The sequence below is a fragment of the Amphiprion ocellaris genome, chromosome 1, assembly GCF_022539595.1.
Source record: "Amphiprion ocellaris isolate individual 3 ecotype Okinawa chromosome 1, ASM2253959v1, whole genome shotgun sequence".
Lineage (NCBI taxonomy): Eukaryota > Metazoa > Chordata > Actinopteri > Pomacentridae > Amphiprion > Amphiprion ocellaris.
The window spans coordinates 4967355-4990965 of NC_072766.1; the positions used below are offsets into that span (position 1 = coordinate 4967355).

Below are 23611 nucleotides of genomic sequence, written 5' to 3' on the forward strand. Positions count from 1 at the left end.
GATACTAAAGGTTTGTGGCGCTAAAAATGTCAAAGTAAAGATATGAAGTTGAACATCTGGATGGAGGTTGATAAAAGTTGACCTCCCTTCATTTCTCTGGAGCCGACTCCATGGATTTTATGGATGGTGGTTAAAGACCTGCTCTTCTAGTCGTCTTCCTTCTAGTCACTGTAAAAAGTCAGTCCATCCTGGCCGACTTCAACATCTCTTCATGACAACTTGTTCTGCCTCTGACCTCGTGGAAACTCCAGAAACTCGGGGAAAACCCGTGGAGACTCGAAGAACTCTTGGAGACTCGAAGAACTCGTCGGGCAGGGGAAGGTGTGGTGGGTGGTGGGGGAAGGTGGGGGAGTAGAGGGGGGAGGCCGCCACCCACGTCCCCGCCTACTCTCCACCCTGACTCCACCCAAACTCTGCCTTGGTTCCACCCATGTGGTGACTTCAGAAACTACGATGCCAAGGGGACGACGAATTTATGTCTTTTCATCTGATCTGTAGCTCAGTGAGTTAAGGGTTTTCCTAGGGAGCTGCAGGTCGCTGGTTCAAGACCAGACCCTTCTTAAATCTTATCAAAATTCTGACAAAAACAAACAAAGAAAAGTGCCAGTGGTGGGTATTGAACCTGTGACCTTCCAGTTGGTAGTCCTTCTTCTTATCCCCCTAGAGTAGAGTTAATAGAGTTAAACATTAAATACAATTAAATGATATTAAACAGACAAAATATTGAATGAGATAATTCAACAAGATACAACACACATCATTATGAAATTAAACAAAATTTTTAAAATACAAATATTAAAAATTACAGATAAAATATTTTTCATAATTAAACATTTAAAAAATTACAATTAAACAAGAAGAATGTTAAACATTTTTAAAAATGCAAAACATTTAATTAGATTATTAAACCTTTAAAAAGACAAAACATTTCATTAAAAAATCAAATGTTTAATTAGAAAATTACATCTTAAATTTCTTAATTCTTTTTAATAATAAAACTTTTTAAAAGTGTTATTGTATTAATTTTTTTCCTTTGATTTAACTGCTTTTTGTTATGTAGTTTATTTCTTTAATCTTCTTTTTCTGTCAAGATTTTAACCCCAACCTTAAAAATGAAATAAACCCTTAAATCACAATGAAAATACTTCTGTTGTCACAATCATGAGTTAGTCAATTATTCAGTTTATCAATTCAACTTTATTTGTTTAGCACCTTTTACACAGATGACAAAACTAAACAAGCAAAGAGAAAAAAACGATGCTAAAACTATGATTAAAACTCAAAAACATAAAAAAAAAAAAAAAAAAAAATTTCACATGGTAATAAAATATGTTGTGTCCAGGGGATGGAGGGAGTTTATTGAAGTCTTCTTGGGCTCACATGGGAAATCATTTAAAATATAAACTTGATATTCAGTCTAAGGAAACTGCAGAGCGACAGAAGATCCAACAACATCATTGTTGAATAACATTGGTGTCTATGGAGTGAACAGGGTCCGTCTGCAATTTGCAAAACCGCTGCAACAGTAAAGAGAGACAAATATTCAATAACTTCACTCTTATACATTGTAGTGTCACTAAAATCACTGCAGCCTTCAACTGGCTCCTGTTGACAAAGTGTTTTAACAGAAATGTAAATGCTGTCATTTGATTCTTTTAATGAACCGTGTAACTTGAATGGATGTGATGCTGGTGTGACCACAGTGCACACGTCTGATGTTGCTCACAGTGGTCCAAGGGACACTCAGGGAGTTTGTGTGTTTGCTCACACTCAGGAAAAATTACAGGGAACATTGCCTGTGACTAAGTGTTCTGTGCCTTTGTAGACACTCTGCGATCGAGAAGTTGTAATGTGTAAATGATGAACTGAGGCATAATGTTGCTGAAATTCATTTTGTTTTTCTTAAGAATTTTCAGGTTGTTCATAATATTTTGTTAAAAGATAATTGCTTACATGTGAACTTTTTGGAACTAAAACGAAGGAAAAAATTGGAATTGTGTTGTGCGGATGTAAAATGCGCTTTTCCTGCGCCTTTGTGGCTCTTTTGGGTGCGTTTGTGCGTCAGGGGCGGGCCGACCTCAGCGGGGCGGGTCTTTCTACTTTTGAAGCACATGATGAAGCTTTGAAAAGCGTGCAGAGTTGTTTCAACCTCCTCGATTTTGCGCTACAACGTTTACCGATAGTGAAACTGAGGGACGTGTGAGCAGAAACCCAGCTGACATCCAGAACCAAGCTGCGCCACCGACTCTGTGACCGTGAACATGGCCTCCGCGGAGCTCGGTAAGAGCGCATTTTAATCAACTCTCTGTCGTCATTAGTAAAGTTCTGCTGTGCAACATGCATGCTGTTAGCTCACTGGCTAACATTAGCCAACGTGGTCAGCTTTGTTTCACGAGAAAACGCTTTTTACGCGTCTTTTGCGTTTGTATGAATGAGTCCGAGAGGTTCTGTTTGTCCTCCATCTGTCCTCGCAGCACTTTTGAGCGTCTCAGACAAAACTGGGCTGGTGGACTTCGCCAAAAGGCTGGTGGGCGTTGGATTGTCTCTGGTGGCCTCAGGTGGGACAGCCAAAGCCCTGCGTGAAGCTGGACTGGCAGTCAGGTGGGTTTAAAAGCAGCTCTTAAAATGAAATTCAGTGCAGATGTGTTTTTTTTTTGTTTGTTTGTCCACATCAACTCCATGCAGTAGAAGCCTGTAGGAGGCCTTTCCTGACCTGTCAGAGTGTGTGCTGTGTGTCAGGGATGTGTCTGAGCTGACCGGACACCCAGAGATGCTGGGAGGCAGAGTGAAGACGCTCCATCCTGCTGTCCACGGAGGCATCCTGGCCAGAAAAAGCCCCAGTGACTCTGCAGACATGGAGAAGCTGGGCTACAGCCTGGTCAGGTGAGGAGAGTTTAAAACACAGAAACACTCAGAAAATCTGATTTTACTATGACTCCTAGCTGAACGTACTGAATCCTTTCTTGCCGTTAAAAACAAAAACACAGTAAAAACTGTTTGGAAACTAAACAAGTGCTGAGGTGCTTTAACACAGACTGACGTTACAACATTCTCGATTTAGTTTCCAAATTAAAAGTGATTTTCTTGGAAGCAGAAGTGTCTCAAACAGCTTCTTAAATTTAAAAAGCTAAGAAAAACACAGCTTAAAATGTTGGATAAACACGGAGGAATGTTTATCATAGATGTTTCGTATTGCAAAAATCAAAGTTTGTACAAGAAATGCAAGTTTTGTGCATCTGTTAAGCAGCATGTAAAGTTCACACTGTGCTTTGTAAGCTGTCCAACAGCATGGCAGATTTCTGTGCAGTTATAAAAGCAAAGGTAAAGCTGAATTGGAAGTAAAACGCCACAAAGTGTAACGGGTTCAGTTCATGAGGTAACATGTTTGTAGATTGGAGGCCTTTTGTAATCTGTGATCAGGAATCGTGTGTCGTTGATTTAGCAGCTGGATAATTGGAAACCTGCTGCTCATCCTGTGACTCTCATTTGTTTGGGAGAAAAAGAATCTCATTAAATCACATTTCACCGTGTTGTCTCTGCTAAATGTAACACCACGAGATTAAGATCTGAAAGCTACTAAATACTGACGCTTAACACATATATTTAAATGAAACATCAGTAGTTTCTGGGTTTTGTTGACATTCTGAGTAGAAATGCAGTAGAGTTTGAATGGATCATGTGAAGAGATGAAGCTCAACCTGCACACAGCTGATTTCTTTATTTATTTTTTACTTTTCTTACAGGCTTTATTTGCAAATTTGCACAGCATGAGCAGCCTCTTTAGGTCAGGAGATTGTTACTTTAATACCATATGTGTGCAATAACACATTGCATTAAAGGGACAAACAGCAGCATAGAGAGTGTGAGGAAAAGTGCACTGCTGTGACACTGGAAGCAGATGAAATGGAGCTTATCCTCACAATTCTAACACTTCCAAAGCTTAAATTAGCAGAATGCAAATAGATATGGGTCATTAAAGCAGAAGGTTGTCCTTATTTATGTATGAGCTGTACACTTAGGAGGCTTGTTTCCATAACGTAATAACTGTCAACACTTATTGTAAATATGAACACGTGGATCCTCTTGACACCCATGTTCCTTCTAACTTTACTGAGAATTCTCTCATTTCTAAGCCTGTCTAATACTGAAATTTTACTTTTTGATTTGTGTTTAAGTGTGTGGTGTGACATTTTCCATAGTTTTTCAGTAGCAAATAACATCAACATGCCTTCAGTGCTAGAATTGCATGAGTCTGTCTTTGTCCTTAAGGCATTTTTTAGATCAGGGGCTGCACACACTTAAAATGTTGAGTTGTTAGGATTTTGGCCCAAGTTCCTACAATTTTTAGTACTTTTTTCACATTAGTGTTGCTTCTCTGATTTTAAATGGCTTTACATAGTATTTTCACTGATGCTCAGAGTTCTAGCTGTTAGTGTGGAGATGGAAACTGTGTGTGTGTTTTCAGATAATGAATATAAACTTAATTTCTTTGACTCGTCTTTTCAAGAGTGGTGGTTTGCAACCTCTACCCGTTTGTAAAGACCGTCTCCAGCCCCAATGTTACTGTGGAGGATGCTGTAGAGCAGATTGACATCGGTAAGTCAAGCTGATGATGTGGCATGAACAGTATGTGTAGTAGTTTTAGAATATATTAAAAAATAATGCCATCAAGTCCCTGGTTTATTTCCTTGCCCACCCAAACCTTTACAGCATGTCATTCCCCTGCTGTCTTTCTCCAAAATCTCCGCAGTCACTAATAAAGCTCATAATGAGGGGGGAAAAAATAAATTAATAAAATGTAAATGCTTAAGTAATGCATGAAGGTTCAGCTTTAACTACATTAAAAAAACTCAAATATATTCTCTACCTCAATAATAGTCAAATATATATGATTATTTAACAGTGTTTGTGTGTTTCTTTTCAGGTGGTGTGACTCTGCTGAGAGCAGCAGCTAAGAATCACGCTCGGGTCACCATTGTGTGTGATCCTGCTGATTATTCGCTGGTTGCCAAGGAGATGGAGAGCTCAGACGACAAAGATACGACTCTGGAAACACGCAGGACTCTGGCCTTAAAAGCAAGTTTGTTATTTCGCCAACTTGCAGCTGTGTGACTTGAATTTCTATCAGACTTTTTCTGATTTATAAACACTGGAGTGCAAGAAAAGGAGAACTTTTTTTTAATCCTCAAAGATACAACTTTTCCAAAAGTCTCTTGAACGTCTGGAGGAAATTCCTTCAAATTTAGCTCAGTGGTTCACTTGGCCTGGTTAGATTTTGGTGGTCAAAGGTCACTGCGATCTCCCAAAACACATTTTTGCTCATAACTCTAGAATTCTTGAACTAATCATGACAAAATTTCCCGTTAAAAAAAAAATGCAGTGATCACATTTTATATGCAGAAAAGTCAACGTCAGCTTCACTCTGACACCATAAAGTTCTGCAGAAACATTCAGAAGTTCAAGTTGATTTGTATTTTCAGAATTTCTTAAAATGTTCATGAATAATTTTTATTTAATTAATCTTAATTCAAGCACATTACAGCAGAGCTGAAATAATGAATTGATTTCCAGAGAATAATTCTCAAACAGTTCTGATCATTTAAGTATTTTTTATATTTAATTTTTAAAAAGATAGATTTCTTTTACCGTATCGAATGAGATTTTTTTTTTTTTAAAATAGTTTTCTTGGTCCTCTTTGAAAATGAAGTGATTATGTTTTGATTTTAGACTGTCTGATAAAACAACTGTTTGACTGTTTTAACTTTGCTGCTGGGAAATTGTGATCACAAGAGCTGCTAACTATTTAAACAAGTAGTTGTCAACTACTTTAATAAATCAGTTTGAATAACAATTAAATTTTAAAAAAGCATTCTAGATGCTCTGAATCCACCTTCTTAAATTAGAATTTTTCTGGTTTCTTTGCTCGATTATGAGGGTAAACTGAAAATCTTTGGGTTGTGGACAAAACAAGATATTTGAGGACGTCATATAGGACTTTGGGAAAAACAGTTTGACATTTTTCACTCTTTTCTGAAATTTTACAGACCAAGCATCTAATCAAATGCAACTACTTGCTTTATAACTTTGTCAGTTGCAGTAACATCTTGTAGGACTGTTTTTCTCTTCGTGGCCCCTCAGGTGCAACAGTTTTCATTATAGAACAGTTTTTTCTCTTCATAGCTCTTCTAGTGCAACAACATTTTTAACAGTTTTTTTTTTATCCTGCAGCTCTTCCAGGGCAACAATATCTCCTAACACGCTTTTCCCTTTGCAGCCTTCAAGTGCAACAAAATTGCCCCGCTTTTCTCCCTGTAGCTCTTCAAGTGTAAAAACATCATGAAACACCTCGTAGTCTTAATAACCACCTGTCAGAAAACCCTTGATGCCCTCGTTTTAAGTGCAGCAGCAATAACAACTTTAGCAACACATGGAAAAAAGCACTGAGACAGATTGTTTCCTGAATTCTTCTGTCATAATCCTGAGATGAAAATCTGAAAATGCCATTTTAAAGTCACACAGAAGAGGATCCAGGAGGTTTTAGGCAAAAGTTCTGTTTTTACTATTTCATTGCACAAGTGGCCAAACGTGTAACACGGTTTAGGGAATTCTTCATACTCTACAAAATTGGCTCCAAGTCTTAATTTAAGGCTGGTTCTGATAAAGGGACATGCAGATGATCCCAAATGAGAATTTTCTGCTGTTCCAACTTGCCCTGATGATGTTGTTTGTCTTAGACTGACCCTCACCTCCAAGCAAAGTCCACTGAGGACTTCTTATCATGAGTGTTTTTTAGGTTACAGAGTTTAACACTTGACCACAGGTGCACTTTTACCTCACAGTCAGGCTAGACATGCCTTCAATCTGATGGGTCACTATATAATCGAGGGACTTTTGAAGTCCAGGGGATATATCTTGCATACTTTTTTTTGATTAAAAGTAAAAAAAAAAAAAAAAAAAAAAAAAAAAAAGGTTTTGATGATCATGTCTTTACAAATTCCATAATTATTTATTATGGAAACAATCACTTATTAATAAAAAATGACTGGATATCACTAAAATGTCAACTAAATAACCAGCCGAATTTAATAACAACCACCTTCTATACCTGCATGAATAAAGCATGCTATGGTGTATTTATGTCTTTTCTGTCTGTTTTATCTCCCGTTCAGGCCTTCACACACACAGCACAGTACGATGAGGCGATTTCGGACTATTTTTGTGGACAGTACAGTTGTGGTGTGTCTCAGCTGCCTCTCCGTTACGGCATGAACCCCCACCAAGCACCTGCCCAACTCTACACCCTGCGAGCAGCCCTGCCACTCAAAGGTACGCTTATATCACAACACATGTCTTCAATGTTAACAATGTTTGTCTTCAAATCAAATAATCTGACATGTTGGGAAATATGCCCCTGTGGAGATCAGTATCACTGTTGAGATCATTTAGCAGACGCTTATATCCAAAGCGACGTACATCTGAGAGTAGATATAAGAGGTAGGCGGGCAGGGAAACGCTCAGGAACTTGACTAAGGATCTTCACTGGATAACTGCACCCTGACCGGGATTTCAACCACCAGTCTCCCATGCCTGAGTCAGGGGTGTTAGTCACTGATCTGTCCAGATTATCTTAGTTTTGCTTACAGGTTGAAAATGGAATCGGCGAGACTTCCTCTGTCCAGTTGTAGCACAGTCCACCTTTAACTTCTAAAGCTCACTAGTTAGAGGTGTAAAGAGAACAACCAAGTAACAAACACATGCTGGCTTGTGTATTTCAAATGCGACCACATGTAGTAGGACATCCTGGTGTTTTTGGCATGTTACATTTTGTGGGGGTCTACTATATAATATGGCAGCATGAGTACAGGTGTGCTCCCTGCGTATCACTTTGCATTTGTTCAATAGTAAACTTCAATGTAGAACACTGAACATTAGATGCTTACTTGTATTTTGACAGAGTAGTGTTGTCTCAAACCAAACACCACAAGTTGTGTGTTTACTGGAAATGATGATCACAACATTTACTGCAAAAATATGTGCGAGCTTTGTTTTTGTTTGGCAATACGGAATCATTAGATTGCTAAACAAGAAAAGCACTCAGAGCGCAGTACTCCTCCAAGGCTGCTCATTCCTCAATTTGTGTATTCAGAAATCACGACAACATAGAATCCGGTCATTTATTATAGATCTGCCCACAAACTGAATAAATAAAAAATTACCTTGCAGTGAGCACTGGCATGTGTTATGCATGGATATGTTATGTACGGATATCGAATTGCGTGACCGAAATATGCAGGCAGCTGACTTAGTGTTCACTTGTTGTCATAGTTACAGTGAAGCTGTGCCGCTATCTCGCAATGATGCAGAAATCTTTAAAAAATCCATGGATCCAGACTATGAGCCACATCACTGCCGAAATCTAATCAGGTGGTGCTTGTGTCATTTCTGACGTTCCCTGAAAATTTCATCCAAATCTGTTTTTGAGTAATGTTGCTAATAGAGAGACAGACCAAACCAACGCCAATCGTCACATCACTCCCCTGAGGTTCTGCTCTCCTTGGTGGAGTAATTAAAACACTAATGGCTTCCATCAAAAACAAAAAAAACAGGAGGCCCTATATTCCTGCCTCCCTTAAGTGACCATGATAAAAGACGACTAAATAAAATGCTGCGTTTGATAGAAGAAGGCGCCTTATTTGACCAAAAATCTGTGCAGTGAGGAGAGACAGATAAATCAGTAGCAGATGGTTGTTTTCCAAGGATAATTCCTATAGAATTACAGAGAACTGTAACTGATTTACCCTTAAACTTCATTTCTTTTGATTCCTGCTTCATTCCTATGTTAGTGGTCAACGGCTCCCCCGGCTTCATCAACCTGTGTGACGCTCTGAACGCTTGGCAGCTGGTCAGAGAGCTTAAAAGCGCTCTTGGCATGGCTGCTGCCACTTCCTTCAAACACGTCAGCCCTGCTGGTAAGACGGAGAGATATTCAAACTCAGTCTCAACAATACTAATGTGGATTTGGAGATTGACACCTTAAATCTGGGAATGATGATGTTTGGTGTGAAGGAGCTGCAGTTGGAGTTCCTCTGACTGAGGAGGAAGCCAAAGTGTGCATGGTGCACGACATGCTGAAGGATCTCAGCCCACTGGCCACAGCCTACGCAAGAGCAAGAGGTGGAAAACACTGAATAATGCACTAATTAACCTGGAGCATGTTGTATCCTGAGCTCTTTTACATGGAATTGCTTTCATTCTGCATCTTCAGGTTCAGACAGAATGTCGTCTTTTGGAGATTTCATTGCTGTGTCTGATGTGTGTGACGTTCCCACCGCCAAGATCATATCAAGAGAGGTAAAGAACAAATATAGATGAAAGGAAATGAATGTTTTAGTTGATACTGTTTTGCTTCACCATGATTCGGTCTGATTGTTCTCAGGTGTCAGATGGAATCATCGCTCCTGGTTACGATGAGGAGGCGCTCAAAATCCTCTCAAAGAAGAAGAATGGCAACTACTGCGTGCTTCAGGTGAGAGCAGCCTTGTCAGATTTGATTGAATCAGAGCCTAGAATGCACAGAAGTGTCATGAAAATATCTAACTTTGTAACCTTTTTTTTTTTTTTTAAATTCACCAAATTTGGCAAGAAAATTCTTGTAAATATTTTTTTAAAAATGAGTAAAAAAAAATTACTAAAAAAATCCTAAAAATATCTAAAGTAATTACATATATATATCAGTAAAACTTCTAATATTTAAGAACATTCACACAAAAATCACCCAAAATCCAGCGAATTTCGCTGGATTTTGGGTGATTTTTTTTTTTTGTCAATGTTCTTAAACATTTTTAACATTTCTTTTTTTCCACCAAAAAATGTTCAAAGATTTCACAAAAAGTTTGGAAAATGTGGACATTAGAAGTTTCACTGTGAAAATGTTGTTCCCCCCCCCCCATATTTTCAAGCTTTAAACCGGGTCAGTTTTGACCCGCAGGACGACATGAGGATCAATAAACACCCAAGTTCCCAGATGAAAAAAAAAAACAAACCAACAAAAGCAAACAGGCCAGCCGTTACTGAAATGCAGACCATATCTTATCCCTGTGTTGAGTATGTGAGACGTGTCATCAAGATGAGAGATTTAAATAATCGTTTTGTTGTTGTTTTTTTTTTTTTTTTTTTTTTTTTTTTAACAATCAAAGTTCAAATCGTTGTTTATTTGCCGTTTTTGACGTCGTGCGTCTTCTTACCAGATGGATCCAGAATATGAGCCTGATGACGTGGAGGTGAGAGTGTTGTTTGGTCTCTACCTCAAGCAGAAGAGGAATGGAGGGCTGATCGATAAGAAATTCTTCAGCAATGTTGTTTCCAAGGGCTCAGTGAGTCACTGTTGTGTGTTTTCTTATATCTTTCCTCTTTCACTACTGACACAGTTCAGCCTAAATGATAAAGTGTTCATCCTTTTTCTTGTTTGTGTCCATAAGCTCTCAGAAGAAGCTGTGCGTGACCTCACTGTGGCCACCATCGCTGTCAAGTACACTCAGTCCAACTCTGTCTGCTACGCTAAGGATGGACAGGTGAGAACAGGCAGGTAAAAGCTGGAAGAAGGAATCTGGATGAGCCAGAATTTTTCTCTGTTTACATTCGTCTGTATTTTGCAGGTTATTGGTATCGGCGCCGGTCAGCAGTCTCGTATCCACTGCACTCGACTGGCGGGTGACAAAGCTGATAACTGGTGGCTCAGACACCACCCTCGTGTCCTGAACATGAAGTTTCGCAGCGGTGTGAAGCGAGCGGAGATGGCCAACGCCATCGACCAGTATGTCAGCGACACCATTGGCGAGGTAAGGGGATGAAAACAGGCAGCATTGTTCTGCTTTTACGATAAAGCAGAAGTTTGGTTGTAGGTAAAGGTTCTAGTTTTTCTTTGTGGCATTTTCTTTTTTTTTTGAAGAATGACTTTTGGGTGTATTTGTATTCTATATGCATTGGTGCATGGGCTATTTCCCATTTTGCCAGTAGAACTTTACTTTTACTTTCATGAACTGATTAGTTGCCATTTTTAATTTATTACCAATTTAATAGTTGACAATCATTTTTATTATTCAAGCCATTTTGATAAATGGCTTGAATAATAAAATGACAAATTGTGTCTGTGTCCCAGAAATCACTTTCAACTAAGTTCCCCATTACAAAAACACCTCTCAAGGAAGTGTGTTAATTCCAGATCACATGACCTGCTTCACATGATGTCATTTCCTCCTGAAGAAAAGACTGGCAAGACTCCAAGGCTTTCTGAGTTATTTAATATAAAGTAGTGTGTGAGTCAAGTGTGGATTTATGACATGTCAACAGGTTTACTACAATATCTTTCTAAATAACTTTCAATTTTACTCAGTTGTATATGTAATATTTAGAAGAATCTTTGTGTAAAAATGCCATGTGGTGTTTGGTTATAGGGGGCCATGTTGATTTTAGGCCTGAAAACAGCAAAAATGTCAACTATCTTACCTGTACACTATGTTACAAAAAGTCCTGCAATTATATATTGACCCAATTAAAACCTTTGTAATGTGTCTATTTTGTGCTGGCAGGGCCCAGACTTGGCAGTTTGGAAGTCGATGTATGAAGAGGTGCCCGAGCTGCTGTCAGGGACTGAAAAGAAGAACTGGATCAGCTCCATGCAGGCCGTGGCTGTCAGCTCTGACGCCTTCTTCCCCTTCAGAGATAACATAGATCGTGCTAAACGGGTAAATATCCCACACGTCACTCAAAGCGTGTGCTCACAGGAATGCAGGTGGAATGTTTGCATGTTGGAATGTCACCACGTTTTGCCAACTGTGACTCTTTCTAACCATCTTTACTCACATTTCTTCCCTCTGTGTGTCTGTAGAGTGGTGTTGAGTATATCGCAGCTCCAGCTGGTTCTGCTGCTGACGAGGTTGTGATTAACGCCTGTAACGAGCAGGGCATCACTCTGGTGCACACCAACCTGCGGCTCTTCCACCACTGAGCAACACTTCTCACTTACAGCCACGTGTCATCAGCGTGAAAGCATTTTCTAACATTCCTGATACTTTAGCATTCTTGCTCTCATCACTTAAGTGTAGAAATCACAAAGGCACTGTTTTGTAACACACTAATTGCACTTCTGACTTGGGATACTAACAGAGAGAGACACAGTTACTGTTGATGCTCATTCAAGGTCAAATAAACTGTTCAAACAGTTCAGAAGTATTCCGTCTGTTTTTTTAATTGTGCTGTCTGTTTAGCTCTAAATGCAGTTGGTTCACTGTTTTAAGTCGGATTGCAGTGTCTGTTAACTTCCCAGCCAGCATCACCATCAGCTCAAAGGCTAAACAGATATTGTGAGGCTGTGAGGTTGAACGTTTGATAGTATATCAGTGTTTTTGTTTGTGGTCTTTGTTTCTAGGTGGAAGTTGAATTAGTGAGGATGACTCCTGCTCCTGTCATCTCTAAGCTCCTCACACATCTTTACCTGCACATGAGGAAAATCACTCCTGTAGAATGCAGGTATGTTTGTCATTATTATAAAAAGATGTTGCCTGGTGACCTGTCAGAAACCCATTATACAGAGTCAGTCAAAATAATGTTTACTCACATCAGGAAAAGAAAAACTTGCATAAATATTTCAATACCAAATTTATTCAGACATCACGAGATTAATAAAAGTTATCTTTGGCCTCTACAATTACAAGAGGTGCTCAAAGTGGTGGCCACTGGCTTCCAGACATTTCTGTTGTGTTGTAGATGTCACTTGTTGATGCTCCATTCATGAGGGTAGCGCCATCTGTTGGGAAAACATCGTACAACAGGACACAGAGTTATCGTCATTTGATCAAACTTTGAAAGAGGTATCTATATGTGTAGAAGTACTTATACAAATGAAATATTCATAAAAGTTTTTCTTTTCCTGATGTGTGTACATTATTTTGGCTGACTCTGAACTTAATGAGAACAAAACTGTCATTTAATTGTTGCTCTGAAAGCTTCTTTAGTGAAAACCAGCTGGTGTTCTGCTTTGAAACAAACTGCTGTTGAGGTCTGTGTTTTTAGGTTTAACCCCACAGTTTCTGAATGAACTGATAGTTTTTTTTTTTCTGATCAATGTGGACGTTATAATTGATGGTAACATTTACTGATCTTATAATCAGCATGACAATATAACAGTATAACATTCTGACCACCTGACTAATACTGTGTTGGTCCCTTTATGCTGCTAAAACTCCTCAGACCCAGTGGTTCATCAGAACCTCTGGGGATGTCCTGTGGATCCTGTGGATCCTGTGGGTTGCAGGGTGGGTCCTACCTAGACCAGGCTGATCCTGGACCATCCCACAGATGCTCAATCAGATCTGGATGTGGGGAGTGTGGAACCCAGGTGAACAGCTTAGCTCTGTCCTGTTCCTCGGACCACTCCTGAGTAGTTTTAGTTTGTCCTGCTGAGGGAGGAAGCTGGCATCAAGGACTGCTGTTGCCATGGAGACTAAGGGGTTGTGTGTCCTGCAGTGTTTAGGTGGTGGTACATGTCAAACATCCACATGAACGTCAAGGTTTCCCAGCAGAACGTTGCATTAGAACAAGATGATGGATGTTGTTCTCTTCAGCTGTTAGTGGTCAGAATGTTGTGGCTGATCGGTGGATCTGTCTGCCTTTACTCTGACATCCAGAGTTATACAAAAGTGTAGTATGTGTGCAGTGCAGAAGAGATTTACTTTGTTGTATGCATTTTTAGTGGTCCCAGCAGAGAAAATCATATCCATATACAGATTTTTATTAATTCCAGGGCTGGTTCAGTAAAGATTCTAACAATAACTACATCAGATAATTTTTTGTTGCAGTTGGAATTTTGCAGCCTGAGAGATGGTTGAGAAGGTTTGCAGTTCTTGTTTTAGCAAAATATGTTATAATAGAAAATCTTTATTGTCATTGTACATGAAATTATCTGCAAACCAGCAAAGTGTATCGGTCTGAGATATCTAAAAATAAATAAGTAAAGAAAAATGCTTCTAAAGCCAAAAATAATTATTTAATAAAAGTCCCATCGAGTTTTCATGAGGAATGTGATGTTTTAATTTCTCTGTGAATAACTGCAGTCTAATGGAACAGCTGGAGTTGTAACATCTGTCCTGATGTTGATCATGAAGTATTGATCAGAATACTTATGGTCAGCAGTCATCCCTGAAGTTTTACATTAAAATCTTGTGTTGTGAACTTTGGTAAGAAGCAGAAACTTTAGCGTTGCCATGGATACATGAGTGTTAAATTCTGTCCATGTTTCATTTTGGGAAATGCAGTCCAGCAGATGAGTTTGTTTTTACTGCCAGCTACATTCAGTCTGAGATATTAAGAATAAATAAATGTGCATAATGTGGAAATGAACAGATTCTATTTTTATTTATTCCTACAGCGGATGCAGGGAAAGTTCCAGAATGTGGAGGAATTTAGTCTCACAACCACAGACAATAAATATTATCTGAAAGTCGGGTTATTGTTGTTTATCAGCACAATACAAAAAGATTCATGTTAGAAATATTCCAGTTAAGACTCTAGAATATCATGATTTATGTAAATTTACCTCAATAATATGAATGTTCAGGTTAAGATTGTGCAGTGATATTGATTATGTAAGTTTAGCTGATTAAAGTTTATGACTCTGCACTACAATATTATTTATTATTTAATTTTACATCATTATTATAATATTTAGGGTCAGATCCTATAGTATTGAGATTAAGAAATCAAATATTCTATAAAATGTAAATACACTGAACTAATTTGGTTATATTTAAATGAGAATCTACAATATTATTTGACACAAATCTATCTAAATCAAAATTTTTTATCATTTTTACTCCAAACATTTACTGGACTGATTTAAACATTAAAATCACTCCTTTCTAATCCTCTGCTGTACGTTCAAACCTGAGGCCTTAAATAGAAACATACAAGTATCTGATTGAAGGAACTTCTGCAGAGTCCTGGTTCCAGAACATGATGATAGAATTATAGACAAACTTTAACAAAAGCTGCCTGAGAGTTTACAGGTTTTTATGTTGGATTTCTTCAGTAATTTAATGAGTTATCAGCAAAAATCAAGTGTTCATTTGATGAACTTCATTTCCTAAAACATCCAGAATTGGAGCTCATACCTTTGCAGCTGTAAAGTTTCTGCTCCTTCAAAGTTCACAACACAATGAATGAATTCCTAAAACACTCTCAATGCTGGAGAGCGTTTGTGATGCTGAAGCAGTGACCAGTTTTTCTGTTTCTTCTCTGGAGATGCACAATGAGGGACGTCTGCAGAGACTGAGAAAGAGTCTCACCACATCCTGACATGAGGAAAAAGATTTTATTGAAGACTACAATGAGAAAAACTATCAGACAGCAGACGGCTGCATTCAAGGTGAGCTCCGAACATTTGATCTGGAACAGGAATTCAATAACGGCAGCATGAGCTTCATTTCAGTCTGTAGCTGCTGAATTCATGGATGAATCATCTGGCGCTAGAGAGGAAGACCATTAAACATCCATGTCAGCTGATGGAGGTCCAAGAGTCTCACCCAACAAACAACCTACAGAGTGAAGACCTCCAATCTGATTGGACGGCCTCCTATTCAGCCACATGTGTGAACAAATGCCTCTAAGTTGATTTGTTTTCTAAAATAAATCTAGTGTGAGTCCTAATCTATGCTTGTGTGTTTGCTTCTTTTGCTTCTGTTAACAGTTTAGGATGTTAGATTGTTCCAAATAAGACAAGTACAAGATTCTTCAGAGCCGTTCTACCACGAGCCTGACAGGAAGAACTCCAACAGCTACTGAATGTTCCTGTGGTTCCCTCAAGGCTACAGGAGGAGTCCTACGAGGACGAGCCGGTCCACCTGATGGCGGCCAGTCGCTGTGGTTCAAAGCCAACACCGACTACGTGGACTTCTACTGGACCACACGGAGGCCTTCAAACCGGACCAACAAGTTCAGCGACTCCCCGACTCGTGGGTCTGAGGACGCCGCCGAGCCTCGGTCCAGCCGGCCTCCTGTCTGTGGGTGTTTGAGTGCTGAGAGGTTTGTGGATGCATGTGAACGTTCTGTGTTGAAACAGCAGCTTTGGACTCAGTAACGCCGGGAAAAACCAAGAGCTCCTTTATTTGTGACTTCCACTAAAAAAACTGATGAAAATAAGTTTGCCAGGGTTCTGACTGATAACAGATTATTAAATAATGAAAATAATCATTTAAATATTCCTTTAAACAATCCTTTTAGGTCTACATTTCCTTTACACTGACTTCTTGGTATTTGTACAAGTATTTTGGGTGGAATATACCAATAAGCCCAATGTTCAAGGGTTCTTTAGGGAATATACCATTAAACCAACCTTTTTGGTAAATGTTCCAGGATGTTGGGTAGAATATACCATCAGATCAACCTTTTAGGTCTACATTGGAAGATTTTAGAGCAGAATATTACTCCAAACCATCCTTTAGGTCTGCATTTAAGGTGGAATACTCCTTTATACCAAGATTTTTTGGTCTACGTTGAAGGATTTTAGGTGGAATATTCCTTTGAACGAACTTTTTAAGTTTATGTTCAAGGATGTTTGGTGGAATATACCATCAGACCAACCTCCAAGGTCTATAGTAGTGAATTTTAGGTGGAATATACCATTAAACTCATCTTTTAGGTCTACATTGGAGGATTTTAGGTGGAATTTTCTTCCAAACCGTCTTTTAGTCTACATTTAAGGATGTTTAGGATGGTATATTCTTCCAAACCAACTTCTCAGGTCTACATTTCAGTTGGAATATTCCTCCATACTAACTTTTTTGGTCTACATTGAAGGATTTTTTTCTAAACCACCCTGTTCGGGTCTATATTTGAGGTTTTAGGTGGAATATTCCTTTTAACCAGCCCCTCAGGTCTCTGAGGATTTTGGATGGAATACTCGGTTAAAGCAACATTTTAGGTGCATGTCCAAGGATTTTTGGTGGAGTGTTCCTTTAAGGTGGACGTTTGAGGACCTTGCAGATGGAATACTTCCTGAAACCAGCCTTTTAGGTCAACATCCAAAGATTTAAGGTGGAATATTCCTTTAAACCAACCTAAATTTCATGTTTTGATCATTATCAAGTGAGAAACCTCAATCCAGATTCCTCATAATGACGTTTGAGATTTATGCTGCTGTTATTTGTTTAGTTCAGACTAAATGACAGAAATCCACAACTGTAATTTTATTTCAGTACTCGGTTATTAAATGGCAAAAAAATCCATATGACTCTAAAAACTCAACAGCTATACAAACTCTAAGATTAAACTCTCCACAAGGATCCAAAATAAGTTGGACTTCTACATGAGAGCTTTAATTGTTCTTCATCTACTTCCTGAAAAGTTTGGTCAACAAAAAGAGACAAAAACTAATATTTTCAGCTGAACTAAAGACAGACTTTTTGATTTTTCTGCTCACATGTTGTGTTGTTGTAAATTTCCTCTTTCAAATAAATAGCCTCCTAACCCCCTTGAAACCAGCGTTTGTTCTGTTTTTGTGTTGCTCCTCGGCGACCCTAGACAGCTGGGTCCTAATGTTTTTTGAGCAACACACCATACTATGACGTTTTTACAATGATGGTTCTACTATGGAACCAATTTGACATGTTCAGGCATTCTTTGAGTGAAAACTCAGAGATTTCAGGTATCAGAAGGTGGTTTTCAACTTTCTTTGTTAACTTTCTGCTTCAACTTTAAACTAAATTTCCTTGACTAACCCAGCCCTCTGGAATTCCAGTAAGCTGTGTTCCTATTGGCTGTCCAGGTGGCTGCTTGGTGTTATCAGGAACACCTGAGCAGCTTGGTGTTATCAGGAACACCTGAGCAGCTCAGTGTGTTCCTGCTTTATTTAGCTGCAGACAAACATTTCCTCTGCTTCTGTTCACCACTGAACTGGGTTTGGCTCCATTGCTTTAGTTTGTTCTTTAGGCGTTGGCTTGCAGCTTCCAGCAGTAAAATTGTCTTTAATGTGTTTCTTGGTGTGTTTTAGGGCTTTGTACTGGATAGTTGTCTTGGTAAATGTGGTTCTTTAGCCACAGTTAGCACATGGTGCTAATGTGTGCAGTGATTAGTGGATTTGGTGCAGCTGAGTTGTGTCTTTATCTTGGCTGTAGTGAGTCTTCAGAGGTTTCTGGTCAGACACATTCTGTATTCTTGTTTGTGAATCAGTGTTGGTTGTCCAGAAGGTAAGAGTTCCTGTCCTGATTCTCTGTTCTCAGAGGTTCTCTGGTAGGCTGCAGGAGACTTTAGTGTTTAGGTTGTACTAGTTTGGTTTTTGTATGGTTTCATTTGGATGATTATCTTGAGGCCCCTCCATGTGGTTTAGTGAGGTTTTCTGCAACAGTTCTACAAAGCAACCTGCAGCAGAAGAGACTTTGAGAGTTTTTAGGAAGTTCTGGAGACCAGACTTTAGAGCAGCAGAAACATTTGTCAGCAGTTTGAGCAGGAGAAGGTGAGCTTCAGAGTAGAAATGAGATGGAAACCTTCTTGACCCGTGTGGTGAGGTCCTGTACCAAGAGTTTGAGCAGGTTGTGAAGAGTCTGTAGTTCTTTGGTCTGAAAGCACAAGAGTCGACTCATTAAAGGAGAAAACAGGAGATATTGTTGGTTCTTCTGTCGCTCTGCGGTTTCCTTGGACTGAATATCAAGTTTATATTTTAAATGATTTCCCATGTGAGCCCAAGAAGACTTCAATAAACTCCCTCCATCCCCTGGACACAACATATTTTATTACCATGTTAGATTACTTTTTTAAACATGTTTTTGAGTTTTAATCATAGTTTTAGCATAGTTTTTTTTCTCTTTGCTTGTTTAGTTTTGTTGTCTGTGTGCAAGGTGCTAAACAAATAAAGCTTAATAAACTGAATAATTGACTAACTCATGATTGTGACAAAAAAAGTATTTTCATTGTAATTTAAGGGTTTGTTTAAATTTTAAGGTTGGGGTTAAAATTTTGACAGAAAAAAATTAAATAAACTACATTAAAAAAGCAAATCAAATGAAAACAACATTTAATACAATAAGACTTTAAAAAAGAAAATTAAACATTAAATACAATTAAATTACATTAAACAGACAAAATAATTAGATAATTAAACAGATACAAAACGTAATTATGAAATTAAACAAAAATTTTTAAACAGAAATATTAAACATTAAAGATGAAATATTTTAGATAATTAAACATTTAAAAAATGCAATTAAACAAGAAGAATATTGAACATTCAAAAATATACAAAACATTTAATTAGATGATTAAACCTTTGAAAAGACAAAACATTTAACTAAAAAATTAAATGTTTAATTAGAAAATTAAATCTTCAAGACAATAAAATTTTAAATAGGAATTAAACAGAAAATACAATGAAGCATTTAAAAAGAAAATTAAACATTAAAAGGTGGTAAAACATTTAAAAAGAAAAACCTTAAAGATTTAATCGAAAAATTAAACACAGGGAAAGAAAAGGAAATTTTTCAAACAAGCCGATAAAACATCTGAAAAAACAATTAAACATTAAAAAGACAAAACATTTGGAAATCAGATCAGACATTAGAAAAGAAAAGGTGAGAAAAGAGCAAAACTAAACATTTTAGAAGAATCAAACTAAAGACAAAACATTTGAAAAGACACCAGTTAGAGTTTAGAAGATCAAATTCAACAGAAGAGAGAATAAAACGATCAAAAAGAGCAAAAACAGATAAAGGTCTTGAAGCGTTTTCTAGTCTGAAACGAAAACATTAAGTTGTTTCTTCAAACATTTCCTCTTTCTATGTTCTTGGTTTGATTGTGGACAGATTTACTAAGAACTCATTTCAGAAAACTGCTTTCCAGATAAAGTCTACTAGTAGTTGAAGGCATCGATCAAGCTAATGTTACCTTCTGATCTCCACAAACTTTACTGTTCAGTGAAAAGAATCAGTTTGTTGAGGATTTCTAAAAAACCCACAGGTGAAGGTCTGAGAAGAACTCCGATGGATGGTCTAAATGTGAAATCAAGACTCATGGTCACAAGTTTCAAGGCTTCTGTTAACCACAAAGTTCAAACTAACAGTGAAGTACTGAGAAACTTTTAAAATTTCAGTCCTCAGACTGTCTGAAGGTTCAAACCAACAGAGAAGTACTGAGAAACTTTTAAGATTTCATTCCTCAGACTGTCGAAAGGTTCAAACTAACAGAGACCTACTCAGGAACTTAGAAGATATCAGTCCTTGGACTGTCTGAAAGTTCAATCTAACAGAGAACTACTGTGGGACTGAGAAAATTTCAGCCCTCAGATTGTGTGAAGGTTCAAACAAACAGAGAACTACTGTGGGACTTAGAAAATTTCAGCCCTCAGACTGTCTGAAAGCTCAGGTCCTGAGGACTCGGGAGGTCTGGAGGCTTGGAAAGTCTTGGAACTGAGGGTTCCACCCTCCAGCACAAAGGCTGAAGTCCAACCTCCTGAGAAAAACGGTCGAGTCGAGACTCGAGTTAAAAAAAAACTCGAAAATGACAAAAAATAGATGATAAATGCGCAAAAACCAGAAGACTTTGTATCTGAGCGAGTAGCTCAGGAGGATAAGAAGAGAGCCTGCAGATTCGAAGGTCGCAGGTTCAAGACCCGCCACTGGCCTTTTTCTTTCTTTGTCTTTGTCAGGATATTGAGAAAATTTAAGAAGTGTCTGGTCTTGAACCAGCGACCTGCAGCTCCATAGGCAAATCCTTAACTCACTGAGCTACAGATCAGATGAAAAGAAATAAATTCGTCGTCCCCTTGGCATCGTAGTTCCTGAAGTCACCACATGGGTGGAGCCAAGGCGGAGTTTGGGTGGAGTCAGGGTGGAGAGTAGGCGGGGACGTGGGTGGCGGCCTCCCCCCCTCTACTCCCCCACCTTCCCCCACCACCCACCACACCTTCCCCCGCCCGACGAGTTCTTCGAGTCTCCACGAGTTCTTCGAGTCTCCACGGGTTTTCCCGAGTTTCTGGAGTTTCCACGAGGTTGGAGGCAGAACAAGTTGTCATGAAGAGATGTTGAAGTCGGCCAGGATGGACTGACTTTTTACAGTGACTAGAAGGAAGACGACTAGAAGAGCAGGTCTTTAACCACCATCCATAAAATCCATGGAGTCGGCTCCAGAGAAATGAAGGGAGGTCAACTTTTATCAACCTCCATCCAGATGTTCAACTTCATATCTTTACTTTGACATTTTTAGCGCCACAAACCTTTAGTATCACACTTTATTATCCTTTATTAGGACTTTAATGGAATCCACCAGCAGATTTAGTTTTTGTTGAGAAACTTCATCCTTGTTGTCGTGGGACTGCAGTATTTAAAACTATTCCTTCTATTTGACCTCATGTTTTAGTGGAGAAAGTTATTTTAGTTGTCGATTAGTCTCTTAAAAACCAAGTAATAAACTGGATTAGTCAAGAGGTTTAAATTTCTTATTTTGTCACATTTTAAATATGACAAAAAATATAAAAATAAAGCATCTTGAGACAATTTGACCTGTATTTGGTGTTATATAAATAAAATTGAATTCAAATTGTATGTATCTTGTAATGTGGAGTAATTCAGCCATATATGTTGGAAAACACATTTTCTTTGTCCATTAATCTGTTGTTTTCTCCAGTAATTCATTTCTTGTTTTGGTATATAAAATGTCAAACCCAAATATATTCAGTTTACCGTCATAAAAACCAAAAAGATTTACATTCATGATGCAGGAATCAGGCAGTTTTTCACTTTTTATCTTAGTTTAGTCAGAAAGATAGTTGATAATGTGTGAATTGTTGCAGCTTGTGAGCCGTAAAAGGTTTTAATCTTTGGGGCCGAGTGTCAGAAAACATTTTGAAACCAACATCAACAAAACACTCAACAAAGATTTGAACATCATTAAAGGGAAATCCAACTTTTGCATGACAATGTCTAATTAAAGGACATTTATTTCCAATGTAAATGTGTGATATTCATCCTCTGGAGCTTTCTCTTCACGTCGTCTTCCACCTGGACTGGTTTGGTCGGGAGCATGTGCAACAAACATTTGAAAAACTGCACTTTAACATCAATGAATGACACTGAAGTTTAATCTCTACATAAATGAGACTGAGTCTGGATGTGCTGCTCTGTCATTAACTCCTAAGTTTAGGGAAAGTTCAAACAAAAGAGGACAGTTTAGATAAGACTTGAGAATGAGCTTATTTTGAACAAACATCTCAGACTTTCTGAGCTTCAGCACCTCTAGCAAGATATTTTAACAACAAGCAACTCAAGAGATCCAGAAGTTGGAGAGAGTTAGCTTTAGCTGAGCCAAAGAACATGTGGGACGCTAACCTAGCAAACATTTCAGATTTTTCTCTGTGAATTCAGAGAAATAATTTACTATTTAATGACAGAGCTACACGTCTTAACTCAGCCTCATTAAAACAGACTCTAATTCAGTGTCATCCATCCATATTAAAGTGCAGTTACCCAAAATGTTTGTTGCATGAGCTCCAACAAAACCTGTCCAGGTAGAAGGCCACTTTGACAAACAGGAAGTGGAAGATTCCAAGCAGATTTATAGAAGGGGGAACCGGACTGTACTAAGTGTGGTCGAGTATAGAGGGGTGTTTTGTGGGTTTTTAAGACTGATAATGATTATTAGTGAGACATTTGGAGTAGATATTCATTTGCAGTAAATGAAAGTATTTAAAATCTTGGAGTTAAACTTTGAAGAACACAAACTCTAACAGAAAACTTTGTTGATATGTTTTTGTTTTGTTTACAGATGTTAAGTTAAAGGAGTTTTATTCGTGACGTATAACCAATCAAATCACTCCAGAAGACAGAGCCACCACAGGTAGATAAAGGTTCAGAGCCAAAGTAGCGCCATTTTTAAATTTATTTATTACCGTAAATCAGTAAAAAATAAAATACTGACAATCAGTAAATCAGTCAGCCCACAATTTCTACAATTCTACAATGTATGTCTCTTTCCTTTGACTTGTTATTTGTACAATATACGATGTATATGATGGTGTTTTTTCATACCAAAGGCTATACTATGATGTTTTCTAAGAGACATACGATGCTACTCTGTGTGTTCTGGCCCTGGTCTGCTGCACTCCTCCTCTGTTGTTTTCTGGATTGTACTCAGCTGCATGTCTTCGTCCACCAGGCCTCCGTTGACTCGTCCCGCCTGCCGTCTCTGGAGCTGAAGCTGGATTGGAACAGACCAAAGTACAGTCCAATCACGATGCCAGCTGCCTCTCAAAAGGCTCCTTCATCTGGCAGGTGGCGGCACCTCTTCCGAGGGGAAGCTGAGCTGGCCTCACATGTTGTGTTGTTGTAAACTTACTCTTTCAAATAAATACTCGTCTAACCCTCTGGAAACCAGCGTTTGGGCTGTTTTTGTGTTGTTCCTTACCTACTTCAGACAGCCGGGACTAAAGGCCATACTCTGACATTTTTAGAGCGAAATGCTATTCTATGATGTTTTTACAATTGCACAAAAATTTCATAGTTTAGTGTGTCGTCCAAAATATCACTAAAAGGTCATAGTTTCGTATGTCGTCCAACATGTGACAACAACGTCA

General features: G+C 38.4%; 1 protein-coding gene across 11 annotated transcripts; it reads left to right on the forward strand.

The window, feature by feature from the left end:
- The first annotated feature begins 2093 nt into the window (after positions 1-2093).
- atic (5-aminoimidazole-4-carboxamide ribonucleotide formyltransferase/IMP cyclohydrolase) lies at positions 2094-17531 on the forward strand. Of its 11 annotated transcripts, none has more exons than XR_008602572.1 (18): positions 2094-2280; positions 2475-2601; positions 2740-2883; positions 4508-4596; positions 4925-5076; positions 7170-7326; positions 8844-8969; positions 9067-9174; positions 9266-9351; positions 9437-9526; positions 10248-10373; positions 10479-10571; positions 10656-10838; positions 11589-11744; positions 12428-12528; positions 13255-13396; positions 15298-15421; positions 15860-15979. XR_008602572.1 is itself a non-coding variant. In XM_055013045.1 (17 exons), the coding sequence occupies exons 1-17, from the start codon at positions 2262-2264 to the stop codon at positions 15349-15351; spliced, it is 1953 nt and encodes a 650-aa protein (XP_054869020.1). In that variant the 5' UTR covers positions 2094-2261; the 3' UTR covers positions 15352-15702. The 11 variants fall into 11 exon arrangements, 5 of the variants coding, with proteins under 5 accessions (XP_054869020.1, XP_054869016.1, XP_054869044.1 ...); XR_008602569.1 differs by lacking the exon at positions 15860-15979 and adding an exon at positions 15485-15702; XR_008602571.1 differs by lacking the exon at positions 15860-15979 and adding an exon at positions 15526-15702.
- Positions 17532-23611: the final 6080 nt, after the last annotated feature.